The following is a 21,907-nucleotide window of genomic DNA, read 5'->3' as shown; positions in this document are numbered from 1 at the left end:
TTTAGAGATAATGTAAGGGTCACACATAACAACTATTCTATTTTTTTCTTTTTTTTACTCCTTAGGAGATCCATTTTATCCCATTCAGTTTCTTCCTCTATGACTGACTACTGTGTTTCTATGGATCATTCCTTTGTTTTCAAATATTCAATGTCTTCTTTTCTATTGCTGTGAGAAGACATCATAGCCAAGCAATTTATATAAAAAAGCAACAAAACAAAACAAAATAAACAAAACAAAACAAACAAACAAACAAACGAACAAACAAAAAACAAGCAAAATAACTTAATTGGGGAGCTCTCATTTCCAGAGTGTGATTCCAGACATACCATGGTGGGAATCATGGTAGCAGGCAGGCAGTAATGGACCTTATATGGAAGTTAATAACTTAAATCTTCTACTAAGAGGAGACACAGTCATAGAGATAAATCGGAGTGACGGAGATGAGTTGGATATATTTACTAATGATACATAATATACAAAATACAAATAATAACAAACATTCTTTGTCTTTTTGAGTAAATCTTATTGGTTGAAGTAACTACATTAAAGACTGGATTTTCTATTCCTGACAGGAGGCATGTAATTTTAAGCCTTGTTTTCAGGGATCTTCTGAAATGTCATGTTTTTAGGCAGTTTTTTTAGGGAGATAAAGGGGGTGGGAGAGAATGTGCATCCTGCCATTGCTCTGGGGCTCCATGCAGGCCTGAAAAGGGGGACTGTGGCTTGCTTTCTCTGCCACCAGGATGAGATTCTGGCTGCCGGAAGCCATGGGACCACAGTCTGTAGAGGTAGAGAGGGAGCATTCTGGTGTCCCTGGGCCTCATGGAGGACAGGGATGACAGGCTCTCACTCTTGGGTACTGCAGGACATTGCTGTGCACCACAGAAGAGCTGAGAAAAAAGTGAGGTCCCCTGGTGCAGTTCGGTCAGTCCAAGGGCCAAAGGGAGAAAGGGGCAGGGGGACAAAGGGCAATGAGTTGTCCTGGTAGGGTGGCTGGAAATGCTGGCAGGCCTTCTCAAGGGAGGTTAGATGCAGCTCTTTTATGTAAGGCCTATTCCATCATTCAAGAATGGCAGGTCTTGATGAGGAGAGATGGTCCATGGTTTTAGAGCATTATTGTAGAAAGGCAGATTAATTATGGGAGGGATCCCCTCATGGGATAGTCTCTGGATGGTCCATCCTTTCATCTTAACTCCAAACTTTGTCTCTGTAACTCATTCTGTGCGTATTTTGTCCCCTATTCTAAGGCAGAATGAAGTAAATTGTTAACACCTTGGTCTTTCTTCTTCTTGCTTTATATGCCCCAGTACAGGGGAATGCCAGGACCATGAAGTAGGAGTTGGTGTGGTAGGGAGCAGTGCGGGGGAGGGGGGGAGAGGGTATAGGGGACTTTCAGGAAACCATTCGAAATGTAAATGAAGAAAATATCTAATAAAATTTGAAAAAAAGAAAGGCATAGATAATTTTTCACTATTGTGACTCTATGAGGCATATCCACTCAGGAAAGTACAGGCCTTAGAAGCAGCAGAGCTTCTGCAATAGGCTCCTCTGGGGCCTACATCTGCACCCAGCAGGTGGCACTTATCCTCAGCCCACAGTGTACTTTCCCTGCAGAGGAAGGCTTGTCTCCAGGGTGTGACCTGACCCCAAGACACAGGTGAGATCATCATTTTCTGTCTGGTGACTCACTAAGGTGGGTCCACTCAGAAGAACACAGGCCTCACAAGCATCAGAGCAACTGGAACATGTTCCTACAGGCCTACATCTGCATTCAGGAGGTGGGGCTGTTCCAAAGTTTTCTATGCACTGGTCTAGCCAAGAGAGAGCTGGTCTACCAGGAGCACTGACACAGGCTTACAGACTTACAGGAGGAACAAGAGTCGGCCAGAGACAGCAAGAACAGCTAACACCAGAGATTACCAGATGGTGAAAGGCAAATGCAAGAATTTTAGGGGAAAAACATAACAAAACAAAAAACAAGACTTCATGCCATCATCAGAACGTAGGACTCTCACCAAAGCATGTGATGGATAGCATAACACACTGGAAAAACAAAATTCTGATTTAAATCCTATCTCATGATGCTGATAGAGGATTTTAAGAAGGACATAAATAACTCCTTTAAAGAAATACAGGAAGCCTTTAAAGAGGAAACACATAAAATTCCCTCAAATATAAAAAAAAAATAATTACAGGAGAACACAGGTAAACAGGTGAAGGAATTGAACAAACCATCCAGGATTTAAAAATGGGAGTAGAAACAATAAAGTAATCACAAAGGGAGATTATTCTCAAAATAGAAATCCTAGGAAAGAAATCAGGAGAGATAGATGTAAGAATCACCAACAGAATACAAGACATGGAAGAGAGAATCCTGCATGCAGAATATTCCAAAGAAAACATTGAGACAACAATTTAAAAAATTGTAAAACGCAAAAACATCCTAACTCAAAACATCCTAGGAAATCCAGGATAGAATTAGAAGACCAAACCTAAAGATAATAGGTATAGTTGAGAATGAACTTAAAGGGCCAGTAAATATCTTCAAAAAATTTATAGAAGGAAATTTCCCTACCCTAAAGGAAATGATGCCAGGGAACATACAAGACGCCTGCAAAATTCTAAATAGACTGGATCAGAAAAGAAATTCTTCCCTACACATAAAAATCAAAACACTAAATACACTAAACAAAAATAGAATATGAAAATCAAGTAAGGGAAAAAGGTAAAGTAACATAAAGACAGACCTAAAACAATTATATCAGATTTCTTACCAGAGACTATAAAAGCAAGAAGATCCTGTACAGAATTCATACAGACCCTAAGAGAAAACAAATGCCAGCCCATCCAACTATACCTAGCAAATCTCTCAATTACCATAGATGGAGAAACCAAAGTATTCCATGACAAAAGCAAATTTATACAATATCTTTCCAAAAAGTAAGCCCTTCAAAGAATAATAAAGGGAAAACTCCAACACAAGGAGGGTAACTATGCCCTAGAAAAAGCAAGAAAGTAATCTTTCAACAAACTTAAGATAGCCACATGAAAACAATCCCAACTTTAACAACGAAAATAACAGGATGCAAACATGACTTTTCCTTAATATCCCCTAATATAAGTGTATTCAATTCCCCAATAAGAAGACATAGACTAACAGACTGGCTACATAAATAGGACCCAACATATTGCTGCATACAGGAAACCCACCTCAGGCACAAAGACAGACACTACCTCAGAATAAAAGGCTGGTATACAATTTCCAAGGAAATGTTCCCAAGAAACAAGCTTGAGTAGCCATTCTAATAGTAAATAAAATCGACTTTCAACCCAAAGTTATCAAAAAACACAAGTAGGGGCACTTCATACTCATGAGAGGTTAAGTTTACTCAGATTAACTCTCAATTCTGAACATCTATGCTCCAAATGCAAGGGCAGCCTCATTCATTAAAGAAACTTTAGTAAAGCTCAAAGCACACATTGCACCTCACAAATCATAGTGGGAGACTTCAACACCCAACTCTCACCAATAGACAGATCCTGGAAACAGAATCTAAGCAGAGACACGTGGACACTAACAGAAGTTATGAAACAAATGGATTTAATACATATCTATAGAACATATTATCCTAAACCAAAAGGATATACCTTCTTCTCAGCAACACATGGTACCCCCTCCAAAATTGACCATATAATTGGTCACTAAACAGGCCTCAACAGATACAAAAATATTGAAATTACCACATACATACTATCAGATCACCTTGGATTAAGGCTGATATTCACTAACAACATAAATAATAGAAAGCTAATATACACGTGTAACTTGAACAACACTCTACTCAATGATAACTTGGTCTAGGAAGAAAGAAAGTAATTAATGACTTTTTAGAGTTTAACGAAAATGAAGCCGCAACATAACAAAGCTTATGAGACACAATGAAAGCAGTCCTGCAAGTAAAATTCATAGCTCTGAGTGCTGCCAAAAAGAAACTGAAGAGAGGATACATGAGCAGCTTGACAGCACACCTAAAAGCTCCAGATCAAAAGGAAGCAAATTTACCCAATAGGAGTAGACATCAGAAAATAACCAAACTCGGGGCTGAAATCAACCAAGGGGAAACAAAAAGAACTACACAAAGAATCAACCAAACCAGGAGCTGGTTCTTTGAGAAAATCAACAAGATAAGAAAACCCTTAGCCAGACTAAATAGAGGGCACAGGAATGGTATCCTACTTAACAAGATCAAGATCAAGATCAAGATCAAGAGAGAGAGAGAGAGAGAGAGAGAGAGAGAGAGAGAGAGAGAGAGAGAGAAACATAACAACGGAATCTGAGGAAATCCAAAACATCATCAAATCCTACTATAAAATCCTATACAAAGTTCGGAGCTGAGAGGGAAGAAAAGACTATCCAGAGACTGCCCGACACAGGGATCCATCCCATATACAACCATCAAACCCTGACACTACTGCATATGCCTCCTGGATGTTATGACAGGGCACTGACATAGTTCTCTCTTGTGAGGCTAGGCTCCTAGTCATCTATTGGATGGAACACAGGGCCCCTAATGAGGGGGGCTATATAAAGTACCCAAGGAGCTAAAGTGGTCTGTAAACCTATAGAAGGAACAACAGTATGAACTAACCAGTACCCTGCCCCAGAGATGTGTCTCTAGTTGCATAAGCAGAGGATTGCCTAGTCAGCCATCAATGGGAGGAGAGGCCCTTGGTATTGTGAAGATCATAAGCCCCAGTACAGCAGAATGCTAGGGCCAGGAAGCTGGAGTGGGTGGGTTGCAGGGGAGGGCAGGGTTTGTGTATAGGGGGCTTTGGGGATAGCATTTGAAATGTAAATGAAGAAAATATCTAATAAATAGCATTACAAAAGCTTATACTCAACAAAACTGGAAAACATGGATGAAGTGGACAATTTTCTAGAAAGATATCAGGTATCAAAGATAAATCAGGATCAGATTAAAGGTATAAACAGTCCCATATCCCCTAAAGAAACATAAGCAATCATTCATAGTGTGCTGACCAAAAAAAAGCCCAAGATGAGATGGATTCAGTGCAGAATTATATCAGACCTTCAAAGAAGAGTTAATTCCTATTCTCCTCAAACTATTCCACAAAGTAGAAACAGAAGGTACTGTACCCTATTCATTCTTTGAAGCCACAATTACTCTGATACATAAACCACATAAAGACCCAAGAAAGAAAGAAAGAGAATTTCAGACCAATTTCTCTTATGAATATCAATGCAAAATTACTCCATAAAATTGTCACAAACCAAATCCAAGAAGACATTGATATGATCATTCATTATGATCAAGAGTCTTCATCCAAGTGATGCAGGGATGGTTTGATATATGGAAATCCATCAATGTATTTTATTATGTAAACAAACTCAAAGACAGAAACCCCATGATCCTCTCCTTAGATGCTGAAAAAGCATTTGACAAAATCCATCATCTATACATGATAAAAGTCTTGGGAAAAACAGTAATTCAGGGACCATACATGTACATAATAAAAGCAATACATAGCAAACCAGTAGCCAACATCAAACTTAATGCAGAGAATCATGAAGCAATCCCACTATAATCATTGACTAGACAAGGCTAACCACTTTTTCCCTACCTATTTAATATAGTACTTGAAGTCCTAGCAAGAGCAATTAGAAAACAAAAGGAGGTCAAAGGGATACAAATTGGAAAGGAATAACTCAAAATATCACTGTTTACAGATGATATGATATTATATATAAGTGATCCAAAAATTCTGCTAGAGACCTCCTAAAACTGATAAACAGCTTCAGTGAAGGAGCTAGAAATATAATTATCTCACACAAATCAGTCCCTTTTATCTACACAAAGGATAAACAGGCTGAGAAAGAAATAGGGGAACAACACCATTACAGTAGTCACAAATAATATAAAATCCCTTTGTGTGACTCTAAATAAGCAAGTGAAAAATCTGTATGATAAGAACTTCAAGTCTCTGAAGAAAGAAATCAAAGAAGATCTCAGAGGGTAGAAAGATCTCCCATGCTCACGGATTGTCAAGATTAATATAATAAAAAATTTCATCTTGCCAAAAGCAATGTACAGATACAATGCAATCCCCATCAAAATCCCAATTCAACTCTTCACAGAGTTTTTACACAATGGAGTACTACTCAGCTATTAAAAAGAATGAATTTATGAAATTCCTAGGCAAATGGATGGACCTGGAGGGCATCATCCTGAGTGAGGTAACACAATTACAAAGGAACTCACACAATATGTACTCACTGATAAGTGGATATTAGCCCAGAAACTTAGGATACCCAAGATATAAGATACAACTTGCTAAATGCATGAAACTCAAGAAGAACGAAGAACAAAGTGTGGACACTTTGCCCCTTCTTAGAATTGGGAACAAAACAACCATGGGAGGAGTTACAGAGACAAAGTTTAGAGCTGTGAAGGAAGGATGGACCATCAGAGACTGCCATATCCGGAGATCAATGCCATAATCAGCTTCCAAACGCTGACACCATTGCATACATTAGCAAGATTTTGCTGAAAGGATCCAGATATAGCTGTCTCTTGTGAGACTATGCCAGGGCCTAGCAAACACAGAAGTGGATGCTCACAGTCAGCTAATGGATGGATCACAGGGCCCCCAATGGAGGAGCTAGAGAAAGTACCCAAGGAGCTAAAGGGATCTGCAACCCTATAGGTGGAACAATGTTGTGTCCGGCCAGCAGATCACAACATGGGTTCTAGCATGAAAAGGCATTTTGGAAACCTGGAAGAGAAGAGGGGCTAGGTGGCGAGATAAAGAAATGTAGCTAAGACAGGCATTCTGATCAAAGCTCAATTTTACTGTTCTGCACGCAATTATAAAGCAGGGGAAGGGGGCCCGATTCCCGCCAATTAATCTTAGGGTCCAATAGCAGGATGACCACGTGCACAGCTCTGAACAGCAAAGTGGCAGGTTCCAGCAGTGGGCATGGCAGAACGATTGAGCAGGAAGCTCCACGCCTGAGCAAGCAGGTTTCAGGCTGGGGGAGAGGAGACTACAGACCAACAATATGAACAAACCAGTACCCCGGAGCTCTTGACTCTAGCTGCATATGTATCAAAAGATGGCCTAGTTGGCCATCACTGGAAAGAGATGCCCATTGGACAGGCAAACTTTATATGCCCCAGTACAGGGGAACACCAGAGCCAAAAAGTGGGAGTGCGTGGGTAGGGGAGTGGGGGGTAGAGTATGGGGGACTTTTGGGATAGCATTGGAAATGTAAATGAGGAAAATACCCAATAAAATATAAAAAAAAAGAAAGGGCAATTTTCAAATTCATCTGAAATAACAAAAAAACCTAGGATATCAAAAACTATTCTCAACATTAAAAGAACCTCTGAGGGAATCACCATGCCTGACCATGAGCTGTACTACAGAGTAATTGTGGTAAAAACTGCATGGTACTGGTACAGAGACAGACAGGTAGATCAGTGGAATAGAATTGATGACCCAGAAGTGAACCCACATACCTATGGCCATTTGATGTTTGACAAAGGAGCTAAAAATCATCCAATTGAAAAAAGACAGCAATTTCAACAAATGGTGCTGGCACAACTGGTAGTTAGCATGTAGATGAATGTGAATTGATCCATTCTTATCTCCTTGTACAAAGCTCAAATCTAAGTGAATCAAAGACCTCCACATAAAACCAGAAACACCGAAACTTATAGAGGAGAAAGTGGGGAAAAGCCTTGAAGGTATGGGCCCAAGGAAAATTTCCCTGAACAGAGCAGCAATCGCTTTTGCTGTAAGATCTAGAATCAACAAATGGGACCTCATAAAATTGCAAACTTCTGAAAGGAAAAGATACTCTCAATAAGGCAAAAGGGTAACCAACAGATTGGGAAAGGAGTTTTACCAATCCTAACTATGATAGAGGGCTAATATCATTCATATATATATATCAAGACTCCAGAAAACCAAATAATCCAATTAAAAATGGGGTACAGAGCTGAACAAATGATTCTCAACTGAGGAATACTGAATGGTTGAGAAGAACCTAAGAAATGTTCAACATCCTTAATCATCAGTGAATTGCAAATTAAACAACCCAGAGATTCCAGCTCATGCCAGTCAGAATGGCTAAGATGAAAAATAGAGGTGACAGCCGATTCTTATAAGGATGTGGAGAAAGAGGAATGCTCCAGCATTTCTGTTGTGTTTGCAATCTGTTTCATCCACTCTCAAAATCAGTTTTGTGGTTCCTCAGAAAATTGGACATAGTACTACCGGAAGATCCAGTAATACAAGGACCAAGAATATACCCAGAATATGCTCCAATATGTAATAATGACACACCTTATCTATGTTCATATAAGCCTTTTTTATAATAGTAAGAATCTGGAAAGAACCCAGATGTCCCCCAACAGTGGAATGGATACAAAAAGTGTGGTACACTTACACAATGGAGAACAACTCAGCTATTAAAAACAATGAATTCATGGAATTAGTAGATAAATGGGTGGATCTGGTGAACATCATCTGGAGTGAGGTAACCCAATCACAAAAGAACACACATGATATGCACTCACAGTTAAGTAGATATTAGCCCAGAAGCTCAGAGTACACAAGATACAAATTTGCAAAACATGAAACTCAAGAATAAGGAAGACAAAATGTGGATACATCAATCATTCTTAGAAGAGGGAACAAAATACACATGAAAAGAGTTACAGAGACAATGTTTGAGCAGAGACTGAAGGAATGACCATCCAGAGTTTGCCCCACCTGAGTATCCATCCCATAAACAACCACCAAAACCAGACACTATTGTGGATTCCAACAAGAGCTTGCTGACTGGAGACTGATATAGCTGTCTCCTGAGAGGTTCTGCCATGCCTGACAAATATAGAAGTAGATGCTCACAGCCATCCATTGGACAGATACAGAGTCCCCAAGGAAGGAGTTAGAGGAAGTACCCAGGGAGATGAAGGAGTTTGCAGCCTCATAGGAGGAACAACAATATGAAATAACCAGTTCCCCACCAGAGCTCCCTGGGACTAAACCACCTATCAAAGGAAACACATGGTAGAACTCATGGGTCTAACTGTATATAGCAAAGGATGGCTTAGTTGGTCATCAGTGTGAGGAGAGGCCCTTGGTCCTGTGAAGTTTCTATGCCCCAGTGTAGGGAAATTCTAGGGCCAGGAACCTGGAGTGGGTTGGTTGGTAAGCAGGAGTGGGGGTTGGTGGGACAGTGGATTTTCAGAAGGGAAACTAGGAAATTGGGTAACATTTGAAATGTAAATAAATAAAATATCTAATAAAAAAATTTAGAAACCCAACACCCCATAGTGATGCACTTTCTCCTAATAGTGCAACTTCCCTTGGGCCAAGCATATACAAACTGCCACAATGTAACCTGTTTTTATATATTTACTTACTTTGAATGTGTGTGTGTGTGTGTGTGTGTGTGAGAGAGAGAGAGAGAGAGAGAGAGAGAGAGAGAGAGAGAGAGAGAGAGAGAGAGAAAGAAAGAAAGAAAGAGAGAGAGAGTTAAAAAGAACATTTAATGTTGGAAAACTGACTAAGTAGGCTTGTTCAAGACTTGAAAAAATACAGCGTGAGTCATTTGCTTTTTATAAACCAAGGAGAAAAGGGTATGGAAAGCAATTAAAAATTTAAACCCTGGTAGGAAAAATGGCTACTCAAACTTGAATCATTTAGCAGAGTTAGAGTAGCTTCTATAGATAGAAAAATAGATCCTAAAGATATACATAAAAAGGTATTTTAGCAATCTACTGTAAATGATAAGAGACAAAAGTTAAAATTACAGGTAGGTGGAATTGAGATGGAAGGGTAATGCTTAAAGGGGCAGATGTCAACTTAATTTCACAAGATTCCTGGAATCCAGCTTAGACATATCTAGAGATATCTATACTACACATAGGAATTGGGACATTGTCTTAGGTAAAACAAAGTCTAAATTGATTAGAAGGGCAAGGATGAACATTAAAGCCATAAACATATGGGAAAGAGATCTGTTTCATCAACGGGAAGCACAGCACAACATTGCTAACTATTTCAGAGACATGCTAAAAAGGGAGACATTCTTAATACAGATATTTTAATAAGTTTTCAAAGACAATACTATCATCTCCAGGCTGTCAATGAACAGGGAACGGAAAAGACTGGCTCTCCAAATTCATACTGGAGACTCACTGTTAATAGAATTCACAAAGTCCTACCACTAAATGGTTAACCAATGAGCCTGTTTGGATAGAAAATATAATAAAATCTCTTTTATTAGATATTTAATTTATTTACATTTATTTTTAATAGAAACCTCATGGAAAATTGTATTCATATTGGTAAGTTTTTTTTCATATAAAGGACAGCATTTAATTGAGGGTGGCTTATAAATTCAGAGTTTCAGTCCATTATCATCGTAGCAGGAAGCATGGCAGCATACAGGCAGACATATTGCTGGAGAAGGAGCTGAGAGTTCTACATTTTGATCCAAAGGTAACCAGGAGATCTCTCTTCTGCACTAAGTAGACCTTAAACATAGAGCCTCAAAACCCAACCCCCCACTTTCTCCTAATAGTGCAACTTCCTTTGAGCCAAGCATATATAAACCGCCACAATGTAACCTCTTTTTATACATATACTTACTTTGAATGTGTGTGTGTGTGTGTGTGTTTCTTTTATTGCATGTGGATACCTGTTTGTAAAAGTGTGGACACACATGTTTGTGGGTGCAAGAACATGACAAGTGTCCACATACATGGAGAGTCCTGAGGGGGACATCAAAAGTCTTTTCTTGTCACTCTTTCCTCCCTTCATTGATTCAGGTTCTATCAATTGAACCCAGAGCTTGCCAATATGGCTAATCTCACAAACCGGCTTGTTCTGGGGATACTCTGATTCCACCTTTCAAAGCTAGCATCTCGGTTTCCCCTCTGAAACCCCCCTGTCCTCTTCCCCCTACCCCTGATCACCAAACTACCCATTCCTAATTCCTGGCCCTGGCATTCTCCTATTCTAGGGCATAGAGCCTTCACAGGACCAAGGGTCTTTACTCCCATTGATGACCAACAATAATCCACCCTCTGCTACATATGCAGCTGGAGCTATGAGTCCCACCATGTGTACTCTTTAAATAAAAATAAAAAGGCACTAAAACAGGCAGTACAGGAATAGCTGGAGGCTCAATATATAGAAGAATCCACTTTGAATTCTCCTATACTTGTCATTTAAAAGGTTCTAGAAATGGAAGAAGTTGACAGATCTGAGAAATGCAATAAAATCATTTATGCTCTGTAGTCCTTACAACCTGAAATCGCTTTAACTTCTGTTACCTCGGGGACGGCCTATTGTAGTAATTGATTTAAAGTTTGCATTTTTCACAACCCTTTACATAAGCAAGATATTGAAATGTTTCCTTTTTCAATACATATTTTTAGTGATAATTGTTCAATAAAGAGATATTACTGGAAATTTTTACGAGAAGATATGTAAACCAGTCCTACCTTGTGTAAATATTATATGCAACAGTTGTTAAAAATAATTTGAAAAGAATTTCCTCCACCCATCATTTACCATTACATGGATCATATTTTGCTGGCTGGTTCAGATGCAGATAATTTATAAAAATATTTAATGAAAGAAAATCTTGCCTTATTGGGGAGTACAAATTGCTCCTAAAAATACAGATTGGATTATCTTAATTATCTGGGCTATAAAATAACTATTAAAAAAATCCAGGCACAAAAAGTAAAGATCTGAAGAAACCAATTACAAACTCTCAATGATATTAAAAAGTCATTGGGAGATACAAATTGGTCAAGGTCCACATTGGATTACCCATTCAAAAGGTAAATAAGTAATTTCCTTTCAAGTATTGCAAGGTAGGTCAGACTTAAATGCTTTAAGAAATCATCAGTTTACTTCTGCCTATTGTCTGGGTTTGGTGGTTGTTTATAGGGTGGATCCCCAAGTGGGGAAGTCTCTGGATGGTCGTTCCTTCAGTCTCTGCTCTGAACTTTGTCTCTGTAACCCCTTCCATGGGTATTTTGTTCCCTCTTCTAAGAAGGAACGAAGTATTCCCACTTTGGTCTTCCTTCTTGAGTTTCATGTGCTTTGCAAATTGTATCTTGGGTATTCTAAGTTTCCTGCTGACATGAGCCTGATATAGCTGTCTCCTGCGAGGCTCTGCCAGTGCCTGGCAATTACAGAAGTGGACGCTCACTTTCATCCATTGGACAGAGCACAAGGTCCCCGATGAAGGAGCCAGAGAAATACCCAAGGAGGTGAAGGAGACTGAAGACCCATAGATGGAACATCAAAATGTACTAACCAGTACATCCAGACCTCCTTGGAACTATAACACCAATCAAAGAAAATACATGGTGGAACTTGTAGCTCTAGCTATATATGTAGCAGAGGATGGCATGGTCAGTCATCAATGGGAGGAGAGGCCCTTGGTCTTGAGAAGGCTATATGCCCCAGTATAAGGGAATGCCAGGACCAGCAGTGGGAGTGGGAGGTTTGGGGAGCAGTGGGAAGAGGGATAGGGGATTTTTTCGAGGGGAAAGTAGGAAAGGGGATAGTGGGATAACATTCTAATAAATATTAGAATGTAGCTCTAAAATGTTTCATTATTTCCATACTTCTACGAGGAATTGTTCCACTTGAAACAATCATTATAACATGCTGCTCAAAAATAGAAATAGATTTGAAATATTTTGATGACCATTTAACACTGTTTTCCTTATTATACTATATATTTTTGTGTCAACATACAAAATTATTAAAAAATCTTTTATTACAGAAATTGGAGATATGGAACAGCAATTGATAGGTCTTGTTTCCTCTTGCTTGGGTTCCTATTTGCCCAACTTGGATTAACAGCACCAAACAGATTGTCAAAGCCCTTTGGAACACCAGTTTGGCAGGATCCAACACCATTTATTTGTCTTCATAGACACCAGGGATAGACTTGGTGCACAAAAATACCTGCAGACAAAATACCCACACACAAAAGAACAAAAAAAGAATCTTTTAACAGCACATTATGATTTGTGTGTGTTTGTGTGTGTGTGTGTGTGTGTGTGTGTGTGTGTGTGTGTGTGTGTGTGTGTGTATAGTCAGAAGACAGCATAATGGAGGCAGTTTAATCATTATGACATGGAAGTTACAAGGACTAAAACTAGGTCTTCAAGTTTACTGGAAAGTATCAATACTACCTGTCCTATTTACATATCCCCGTAATATTTCTTAAGTGTATGTAACTCATAGATCCCTCATGTCTAAATCTACAGGTATCCAGTCACACAATTGGCCACAATGTATGTCTGAGTTTGAGGTTTTTTTATATTTGGTCAAGCCATCATATCTAATATTCTTCTCCATTTCCCAGTATTGTCTATAGTTACTCACTACATAGAGTGAGTAGTGATGCTGGTGACTTTAACAAAGGCCGTTTTCCAGAGGTCTTGGATTCAGCAGCCAACACTCAGTGGGCAGGACACAACCATTTCTAAGCCTAGTTCTAGGAGTTCCACCACCATCTTCTGGCCTTTTTAAGGTACTAAATAAATGTGGTACATAGACATACATGCAAGCAAAACACACAAAGACAGAATAAAATAATAAAAATATGTGTCTTCTCTCAGGTATAGAATATGTATTAATGTAATGTGAACCTTTAATTCCTGGAGAACCAGGATCAATTGTTTCCAGCAACAAAGAGGACTCAGATCAGCTCCCTGTGTTTTCACTCATCTTTCCTCTATACTAGAGGTTTTCAACCTTCCTAATACTAAGATTATTTAATATACTTCCTCTTATTGTGGTGATCCCAAACATAAAATTATTTTGTTGAGAATCGCTACTATATAATCAATCATGCTCTGAAGGATGCAAGTGAGATTTTTTTTGTTTTTTTTTTATGAAATCATTTTTATTAGATATTTTCTATATTTACATTTCAAATGTTATCTCCTATCCTGATTTCCCATCCAACCCTCCAGTTCTTTCCCCCCTCCCCCTGTTCACCAACCCACCCACTCCTGCTTCACGGACCAGGCATTCCTCTACACTGTGGCTAGAGCATTCACAGGGCCAAGGGCCTATTTTCCCATTGATGACCAACAAAGCTGTCCACTACTACATATGCAACTGGAGCCATGGGTCCCACCATGTATACTTTTTGTTTGTTGGTTTATTCCCTGGGAGTTTTCATGGATACTGGTTAGTTCATATTGTTGTTCCTCTTATGGGGCTGCAAACCCTTTCAGCTCCTTGGATCTTTTCTATAGCTCCTCCATTGGGGACCCTGTGCTTACTGCAATGGTTTTAAGAGTTTTGTCAACCAGATGAGGAATATCAGGATGGATTCATTTCTTTATACTTGACACACAGAGAGCCAAGTATCTCACATGTGTGTCCTACACAAGGGTTTTCAATTATAAGAGATAACACTTTGAAATTCACTCAAAACCTACAGTGTAATTACACTTTGTTATGGCACATGGGAAAATTCTACACAGGAACCTAGGGACAGTACAAACATTCCCTTACTTTTAGCAAGTCATGATTTTAACTGAATACTGTAAGTATAAGTGACATTCTGAGGTCTCAAAGGTGATTAGTATATCCTATGCCTTCAGCAATCTAATCTTACCATTAACATTTGGTGGTTAGACAAGAGCAATAGTAATATCCTACTTTGTTTTGAGGCCCTTAAGCACTCCTGGAAAACTTGTAGAAAGGTTTCCCACATTTTGGAAAAATGACAAATTTTCTGAATATGCCATAGCTTTTGAAAGAAACATTATCAGTCTATGGAGGGACCTGTCATTCAACCATGTTTGATACTGAATTACAAGATAATCAGTGATTAATCAGCAAACATTGTGTGGCTATGTTATGATTTTTAAAAGGTAAGAAAATGAGTATAATTTATCTCAACCTATTCCTTCCACATAATTCAAGACGAAAGAGATGACAAAACTTACAGAAATAAGAAAAGAGATAAATATTTCAATAAGAAAAAAGTGCATTGATTGTGCACCATAACCCCGTTTTGGCAAACTGTCCCTCCTCTAAGAATTGAAAAGCAGAACCTATCCAGGTGGGGAATCTCAGTGAGGCCTGCACAGTTCAGATGGTGTTGAAATTAGAGAGATATTCAATATAATGTATCTTAACATACTAATACTGCATTTGGTAGTTCAGGTAAGCAAAAACTTCCATTTATAAGGCTACCAAATTACTGCATTTTTCAACGTAAACCTTAATTCAAAATGCAAGTATTTAACATTTTTGTATACCATTGTATGTGGTATCACTATTCTTCCTTGATTCTGAGCAGTAGCAACAATCTATGTAAAGTAGCCACTTAATTGCAAGAACACATCATAATGTGCCATCAATTTAAAACATCATAGCATATTCTATAGTTTGTTATATTATGGCTTTATATTAAATGGCTTTATACCAAGTTTATATCAAGTTCTATATTATTGTATCTTTTTGTAATCTCACTGTATCTCAGAGAACATTTTATATCTCTGATTTTTCATTTCATGAAGTCATGAAATGTGGTATAAGTGTGAATGTGCCTGTGTGAACACTATTTTATTTATGTTTGTAACGATTGGAAATAAAGAATCACCACACTTGTCATAGTACTTTTTTGTTCTAAACATACTACTACTTGGTGCACAGTACTGTAAATGTAGTATTTCCTCTAGAATTCAAAATGGATATTTTACAACCCTGTCTTCACTTTGGCTATGTTAACATTAGATGGCAGCACAATCACATTTCTGTTATTGTTTGTTTGTTTAGCTTTTTTTAAAAAAAATATTAGATATTATCTTCATTTACATTTCAAATGTTATCCCAAAAGGTCCCCTAAACCCCCTGCCCTGCTCTCCTACCCACCCACTCCCACTTCTTGACCCTGGTGTTCCTCTGTACTAGGGCATATAAAGTTTGCTAGACCAAGGCGCCTCTCTTCACAATGATGACTGACGAGGCCATCTTCTTCTACATATGCAGCTCGAGACAGGAGCTCTGGGGGTACTGGTTAGTTCATATTGTTGTTCCATCTATAGGGTTGCAGACCCCTTCAGCTTTGGGTACTTCCTCTAGCTCCTCCATTGGGGGCCTGTGTTCTATCCAATAGATGACTGTGGGCATCCACTTCTATATTTGCCAGACAGGGGCATAGCCTCACAAGAGAAAGCTATGTCAGGGTTTTGTCAGCAAAATCTTGCTGGCATATGCAATAGTGTCTGCTTTTGGTTGCTTATTATGATCAATAAGACAAAAAGAGCACCTATAGAATGGAAAAGGATTTTTACCAATCCTAAATCTGATACAGCACAATCACACTTCCATTCAGTCACTAACACCAGCCCTAAAGCTCTAATTACATGAGATAATAAATTAAGAATTACTCTTTTACCGCAACCTCACCAGCATCTGCATCACCTACATTTTCTTTATTTTAGCCATTCTTAGTTGTGTGAGATGGAATCACAGGGTTGTTTTGATTTGCATTTCCCTGATGACTAAGGATGTTGAGCAATTCCTTAGGTTCTTTTAAAATATTTGGTACTGCTCAGTTGTGTATTCTTTGTTAAGCTCTGTATCCAGTTTTTTAATAGGGTATTTGGTTCTCTGAAGTCTAACTTATTGAGTTCTTTGTATATATTCAATATTAGCCCTGTGTCAGATATAGGATTGGTAAAGTTCTTTTCCCAATCTGTTGGTTATCATATTGTCCTATTGACAGAAGCTTTGCAATTTTGTGATGTCCCATACGCCAGTTCTTGATCTTAAGGCATAAGCTATTATTGTTCTGTTCAGGAAAATTTCCCCTGTGCTCATGTGCTCAAGACTCTTTCCCACTTTGTCTTCTATTAGATTCCCTGTATACGGTTTTATGCATTGCTGATGGGATTACAGGCTGGTACAACCACTCTGGAAACCATTTTAGTATCCTTAATGGTGAAATTTAAAGCCCATATTCACAAAAAAATTATAGATTTTTCTTTCTGTAGTAAACAGAATAAAACTAGCAACTAGCTACTAAATACAATGAAAGATGGAAATATGTGTTATTCAGAAAGAAGCTAGCCATTTAATTAGAATAGTTTCCTTAGAAAGGCATACTTAATAAGGAACTTGATTTCAACAATTCTTAGGTCAGTATCTCTCAATACATCTCAGTTGTTTTTCATAATAATTGATTAAAAAATGGAAGAAGTCTTTCATGAAGGGAGGAATGTGAAATCATTCTTAAGATCTAGAGACATAGTCATGCTTCATCATGGCTATGCTGACTTTAACATTATAGGAAGATAATTAAAACTTTACCTGAGGTAAATTAAAATACTTTTTAAATAAATTGTTTTATTCACTTTTCAACAGTATATTTTCCTTTTTCTCCTCCCAGTACCCACTCATTCAAGTCCTTCCCCATTCCCTCAATCTTTGCTATAAGTAAAATGTTTGATCAAGCTTTGACTTAAATTTGCAGACTCGGGGGCTGTCGATCTTTATAAATAAATCTAATTAATTTAAAAGTGCTCTCAGATTCTCTCAGATAATAAATATAACAGGAATTAAACAGTTTCAGGGCACATGAAATACTGAGAATGGTGATTATTCAGAGTAGCTTTAGATGAGTGCATCTTCATGAATCTCCAGCAGATATTCTACCATGTGTTTATAAGCCAAGAACTGCCTAGACTGTATTTTGCTATTTGCATATTACATTTTCAGTAACCACAAATATCTCACAGTTGTTTTAAAGCAAAGTACTTATGAGAATAGCAGTAATTAGCTAGGGACCAAAATTCAAAGACAAAATGGATTTTCAAGTGCAGATTTTCAGCTTCCTGCTAATGAGTGCCTCAGGTAACAGAGGGCAGGGAATTTGAGATCAGAATCCAACCAAAATTATTTTCCCTGGGGAATTTGAGTCTAAAATACAGTTATTTTTTCTTTTTCTTTCATCTGAATGTTGGGTGCTATAAAACTATTTTTGTATCTCTATTTTTATTAATCCCTCTTTCTCTATTTTGCTTTTTTCTAGTCATAATGTCCAGGGGACAAATTGTTCTCACCCAGTCTCCAGCACTCATGTCTGCATCTCCAGGGGAGAAGGTCACCATGACCTGCAGTGCCAGCTCAAGTGTAAGTTACATGTACTGGTACCAGCAGAAGCCAAGATCCTCCCCCAAACCCTGGATTTATCTCACATCCAACCTGGCTTCTGGAGTCCCTGCTCGCTTCAGTGGCAGTGGGTCTGGGACCTCTTACTCTCTCACAATCAGCAGCATGGAGGCTGAAGATGCTGCCACTTATTACTGCCAGCAGTGGAGTAGTAACCCACCCACACAGTGATACAGACTGGAACAAAAACCCTCTAAGTCCTTAGGGTCTAGCTACTTCCTCCTAGAAATAAACTGTGGCCAGAGGTTTGATTGCAGTAGTCCACACAGGGTGTTCTGCTTTACAATGTCATTTGCATATTTAGATGAATGTCTCTATAATATTCCACTGTACTTCAGTGCTGTTCTCAAATAATCTACATTTCCAGTGTTTATTTATTCTCAATTTTTGTTCTGTTTGTCGAAGACAAGTGTGGCAGACTATTTTACTGATGGTCCCCATGCACCTTTACATCTATTTTCTGCTACTTTCACTGAGTTTAGAATCTTCTTGGTTTGTGGTTTTTCTTCAGGATATTCATTTGCTCACAACACACTGCTTTTGTTATCCTACAAAAAGTAGTATCCATCCTAATATATTTTCTGGTTTTTATTAGTACACATTCTTTTCCACTAAATTGTACTCTTAATATGTTCTTAAAATATTTTTCTCTCCAAATTAAAAAAGAAAAACTACTGACAGGCATGTATACTTTCTTTCTATTCTCATTACAAGTAATTGGAACACTCCACTAATAAAGAAACCATGAAGGCAACAGAGAATTAATAAATGATCAGTAATTTTTCGTATATCTATCATCTGTCTGTCTGTCTGTGAATCCATTTGTGTGTGTTACCTTAATATGAATAACTAAAATCATAAAAACGTTATAATATTATAAATAGAGAAAGACAAATTATTTAAAATATGTGTGTTGTTAATTTTAAATTTAAATTACAGTTTAATTAAATTTAATTTACACTTAATAATAACAGGAATAATTATGTAATAGTTTATTTTCAATTTTCCAATGTCATGTGTTGATATGAAATCCATCAGACACAGTTACCAGCCTCTCTGTCTCCATCTATAGAAGAAAGTGTCACACTATCACAGGATGTCAAGATATTAATGTGTGTTTAGCACATTATTTACATAATTTGTCAAGAAAATTTTTTCAGAATCAGGTGTTTGACTTTTAGTCCTAGCAAAGAAATGACTGCATAAAGAGGATCATGGGGTTATGAGCAGCCCTGACTGCACAGACAAACACTGCTTCAAGCAAAATCTATACACATCTAAACAAAAAAGGAAACACTTTTACATTTATGTGTTGCCAAACACTACATGAAATTTAGTGCTTGGCACTTTTTTTCTGGTTAGTGGTATGCATACTGTGGTTGTATGAATAAGAATAGACGTAATAGTTTCTTATATTTAAATATATTTCAAATATTTCTTAGTAAGAAACCCTATTTGATACGATTTAGAGGTATGGCCTTTCTGGAAATTGTGTCACTGCATTCGACTCTAAGGTTTTAAAAGCCTAATCCAGGGCCAGTATTTCTACTTTCTGGTCACTTGCTGATCCCAATTCCACACTTTCATCTCTCATGTCTGTCTTAGTGCAGCCATGATCCACAATATGAAGATAATGTACTAAACACTAAGCAGGTCCCAAATAAAGGTTTTCTTTGGTAGAGTTTTTGTGGTTATGGTATTTCTCCACAGCAATAAAATACAACCAGAAAATCCAGTGATCTAGAAAGGTCACTAGAATATTTTGAATCATGAGGCATCAGTGAATCAGCAAGTCAGTTCTCCATTTGCTTACTTGCTCTCATGTCTTCTAGAAGAATATTTGTCAGGATATTTTTCCCTTTCTATGATGTTCTATGGACATGCTTAATGACAAACCCTCCCAGGAGATATGAAATCAGAAAAGGAGGATTCAATGTTCATTGAAACCTGTAGGAAGATATGGACAGGGAAACAGACTAGAAAAGCACCCACAGAGATGCTGTATACACCTAAGTCCATCAACATCCCACCTTCAACTATTAGGGAAATGTTGAGAAAATGGGTCAGAGAGCCTACATTATCAGTTTCAGGCAAGACTTGATTTCTTGTGAAGCACATAATCAACCGACCTTTGCATAAGTATCTCTATGCATCATGAACAAGCCTTTGGATATTAAGAATTTAGATTCTAGGGTTAACAATTTGCGCAATTTTTTCCAATTATCATTATATGTCATTAGATCTATTAAAAACTATTGTTAGATCAATAAAACCAATTATTGAGGGCTAATAAATATCTACCTTTATTTCATGCAGTAAAGAAATGTCATGTCTAAACTATGCAGCTAAAGATGAGGAGATTATAATTTTCCCGTTTTGATGGAAACTCATTAACTATATTTTGATAGTTGTTTATTGTCTTCATGAAGTAGAATCACAAGGATGCCTAAGATACCCTAAGGCACTAATCAGAGGATGTATCATGATGTATGAGATACTTTTTTTTTTTTTTTTTTTATGTTTGGTTGGTTTGATTTTGGTTTTGGCTTTTGATTTTAAGGAGAGAAGATTTAAGGAACGTTCAATTACCCTGGAATCTGATTATTTTAATACGCAGCAACACTCACTCACTCCTGCAAACCCATGACAAAAAAAAAAAATCACAGGTGTCTCTAAGTTTAAACTCTCATGTGGAGCATGAAATTTATGTTACACATACAAGAAGCTTCCCTAGACCATAGTCTCACATAGCTTGTGTCTCTAAGAGTTTTATTTCTCCCATCATTTCTTCTATCATAAATTTGCCATATGGGAGTTTCATTTTCTTTTACAAGAAGACAGTTTATCAATTATATTTATAACATATGCAAACATTTATTGACACATATATAGTGGCCCGTGTCCAATGAATCCTAGTTATTTAATTCCATTCATGTTATTTGCCATATGAGATTTGTCAAATAGTAGTTAGGGATTTTGATATGTAGAGTTCATATTGAAATGATATAGTGGAATTAATGCAATCATAATGGTTCACAATTAACTAGGGCTTGCTGTCATATTCAGAAAAGGGCTGATAAGAAAGGAAATGCTGAGGGAAAGATTAGGGCTTTGAGTACAAAATATATAGGGCATCTTAGTGATGCAAAATTAGTATATTGATTACTCACTCTGGCCTCTGGAGGGACATAGTCATTCTGAATCCTTGGTTTTAGCTCAGTGAGATTATATTTTCACCTTAGGAACTTATCAACTAACTATTTACTTATTAATTTGTAGACTTCATGTTTTTACCAATGTAAACTATGAATTTCTGTTTGTATTTTAATTGTATTACAAAATATAGGTCTTTTTAACTTCAATGATTAACAACATTCTCTATTACTAACTAGATTCTAAATATAAATAGTGGGTTTTACCAGTTACATAGATGTCTTGTTCAATGTCACTCTATTATTTCTAACACCACTCATGTCTTCCTTGCAGATAAACCCACTAATCTCTTCCACTTTGATAACTTTCTGTTCCTATCATTTTTTATGTGGCCCTACATGGTTGTCTTCCTCAAGCTTACTCACCATTATCTCTTAGAGATTTGATGCTTGTAGTTGTTGAACTTGTCTTGTGTGAACACTCATGA

The 21,907-nt window shown here is 37.6% G+C and overlaps 1 gene segment (V, D, J or C) and 1 further gene; one reads left to right on the top strand and one right to left on the bottom strand.

Annotated features, from left to right (window-relative positions):
- Positions 1-21,907, bottom strand: part of Igk (immunoglobulin kappa chain complex) — a 3,171,119-nt gene that overhangs the window by 1,403,491 nt on the left and 1,745,721 nt on the right.
- On the top strand, positions 17,901-18,430 carry Igkv4-68 (immunoglobulin kappa variable 4-68). The segment is given in 2 exon segments: positions 17,901-17,949; positions 18,128-18,430. Coding segments are annotated over 2 exon segments (352 nt in total).

Source organism: Mus musculus, chromosome 6 (genome assembly GCF_000001635.26).
Source record: "Mus musculus strain C57BL/6J chromosome 6, GRCm38.p6 C57BL/6J".
NCBI lineage: Eukaryota > Metazoa > Chordata > Mammalia > Rodentia > Muridae > Mus > Mus musculus.
This window is presented reverse-complemented; position numbering and strand designations above follow the sequence as displayed.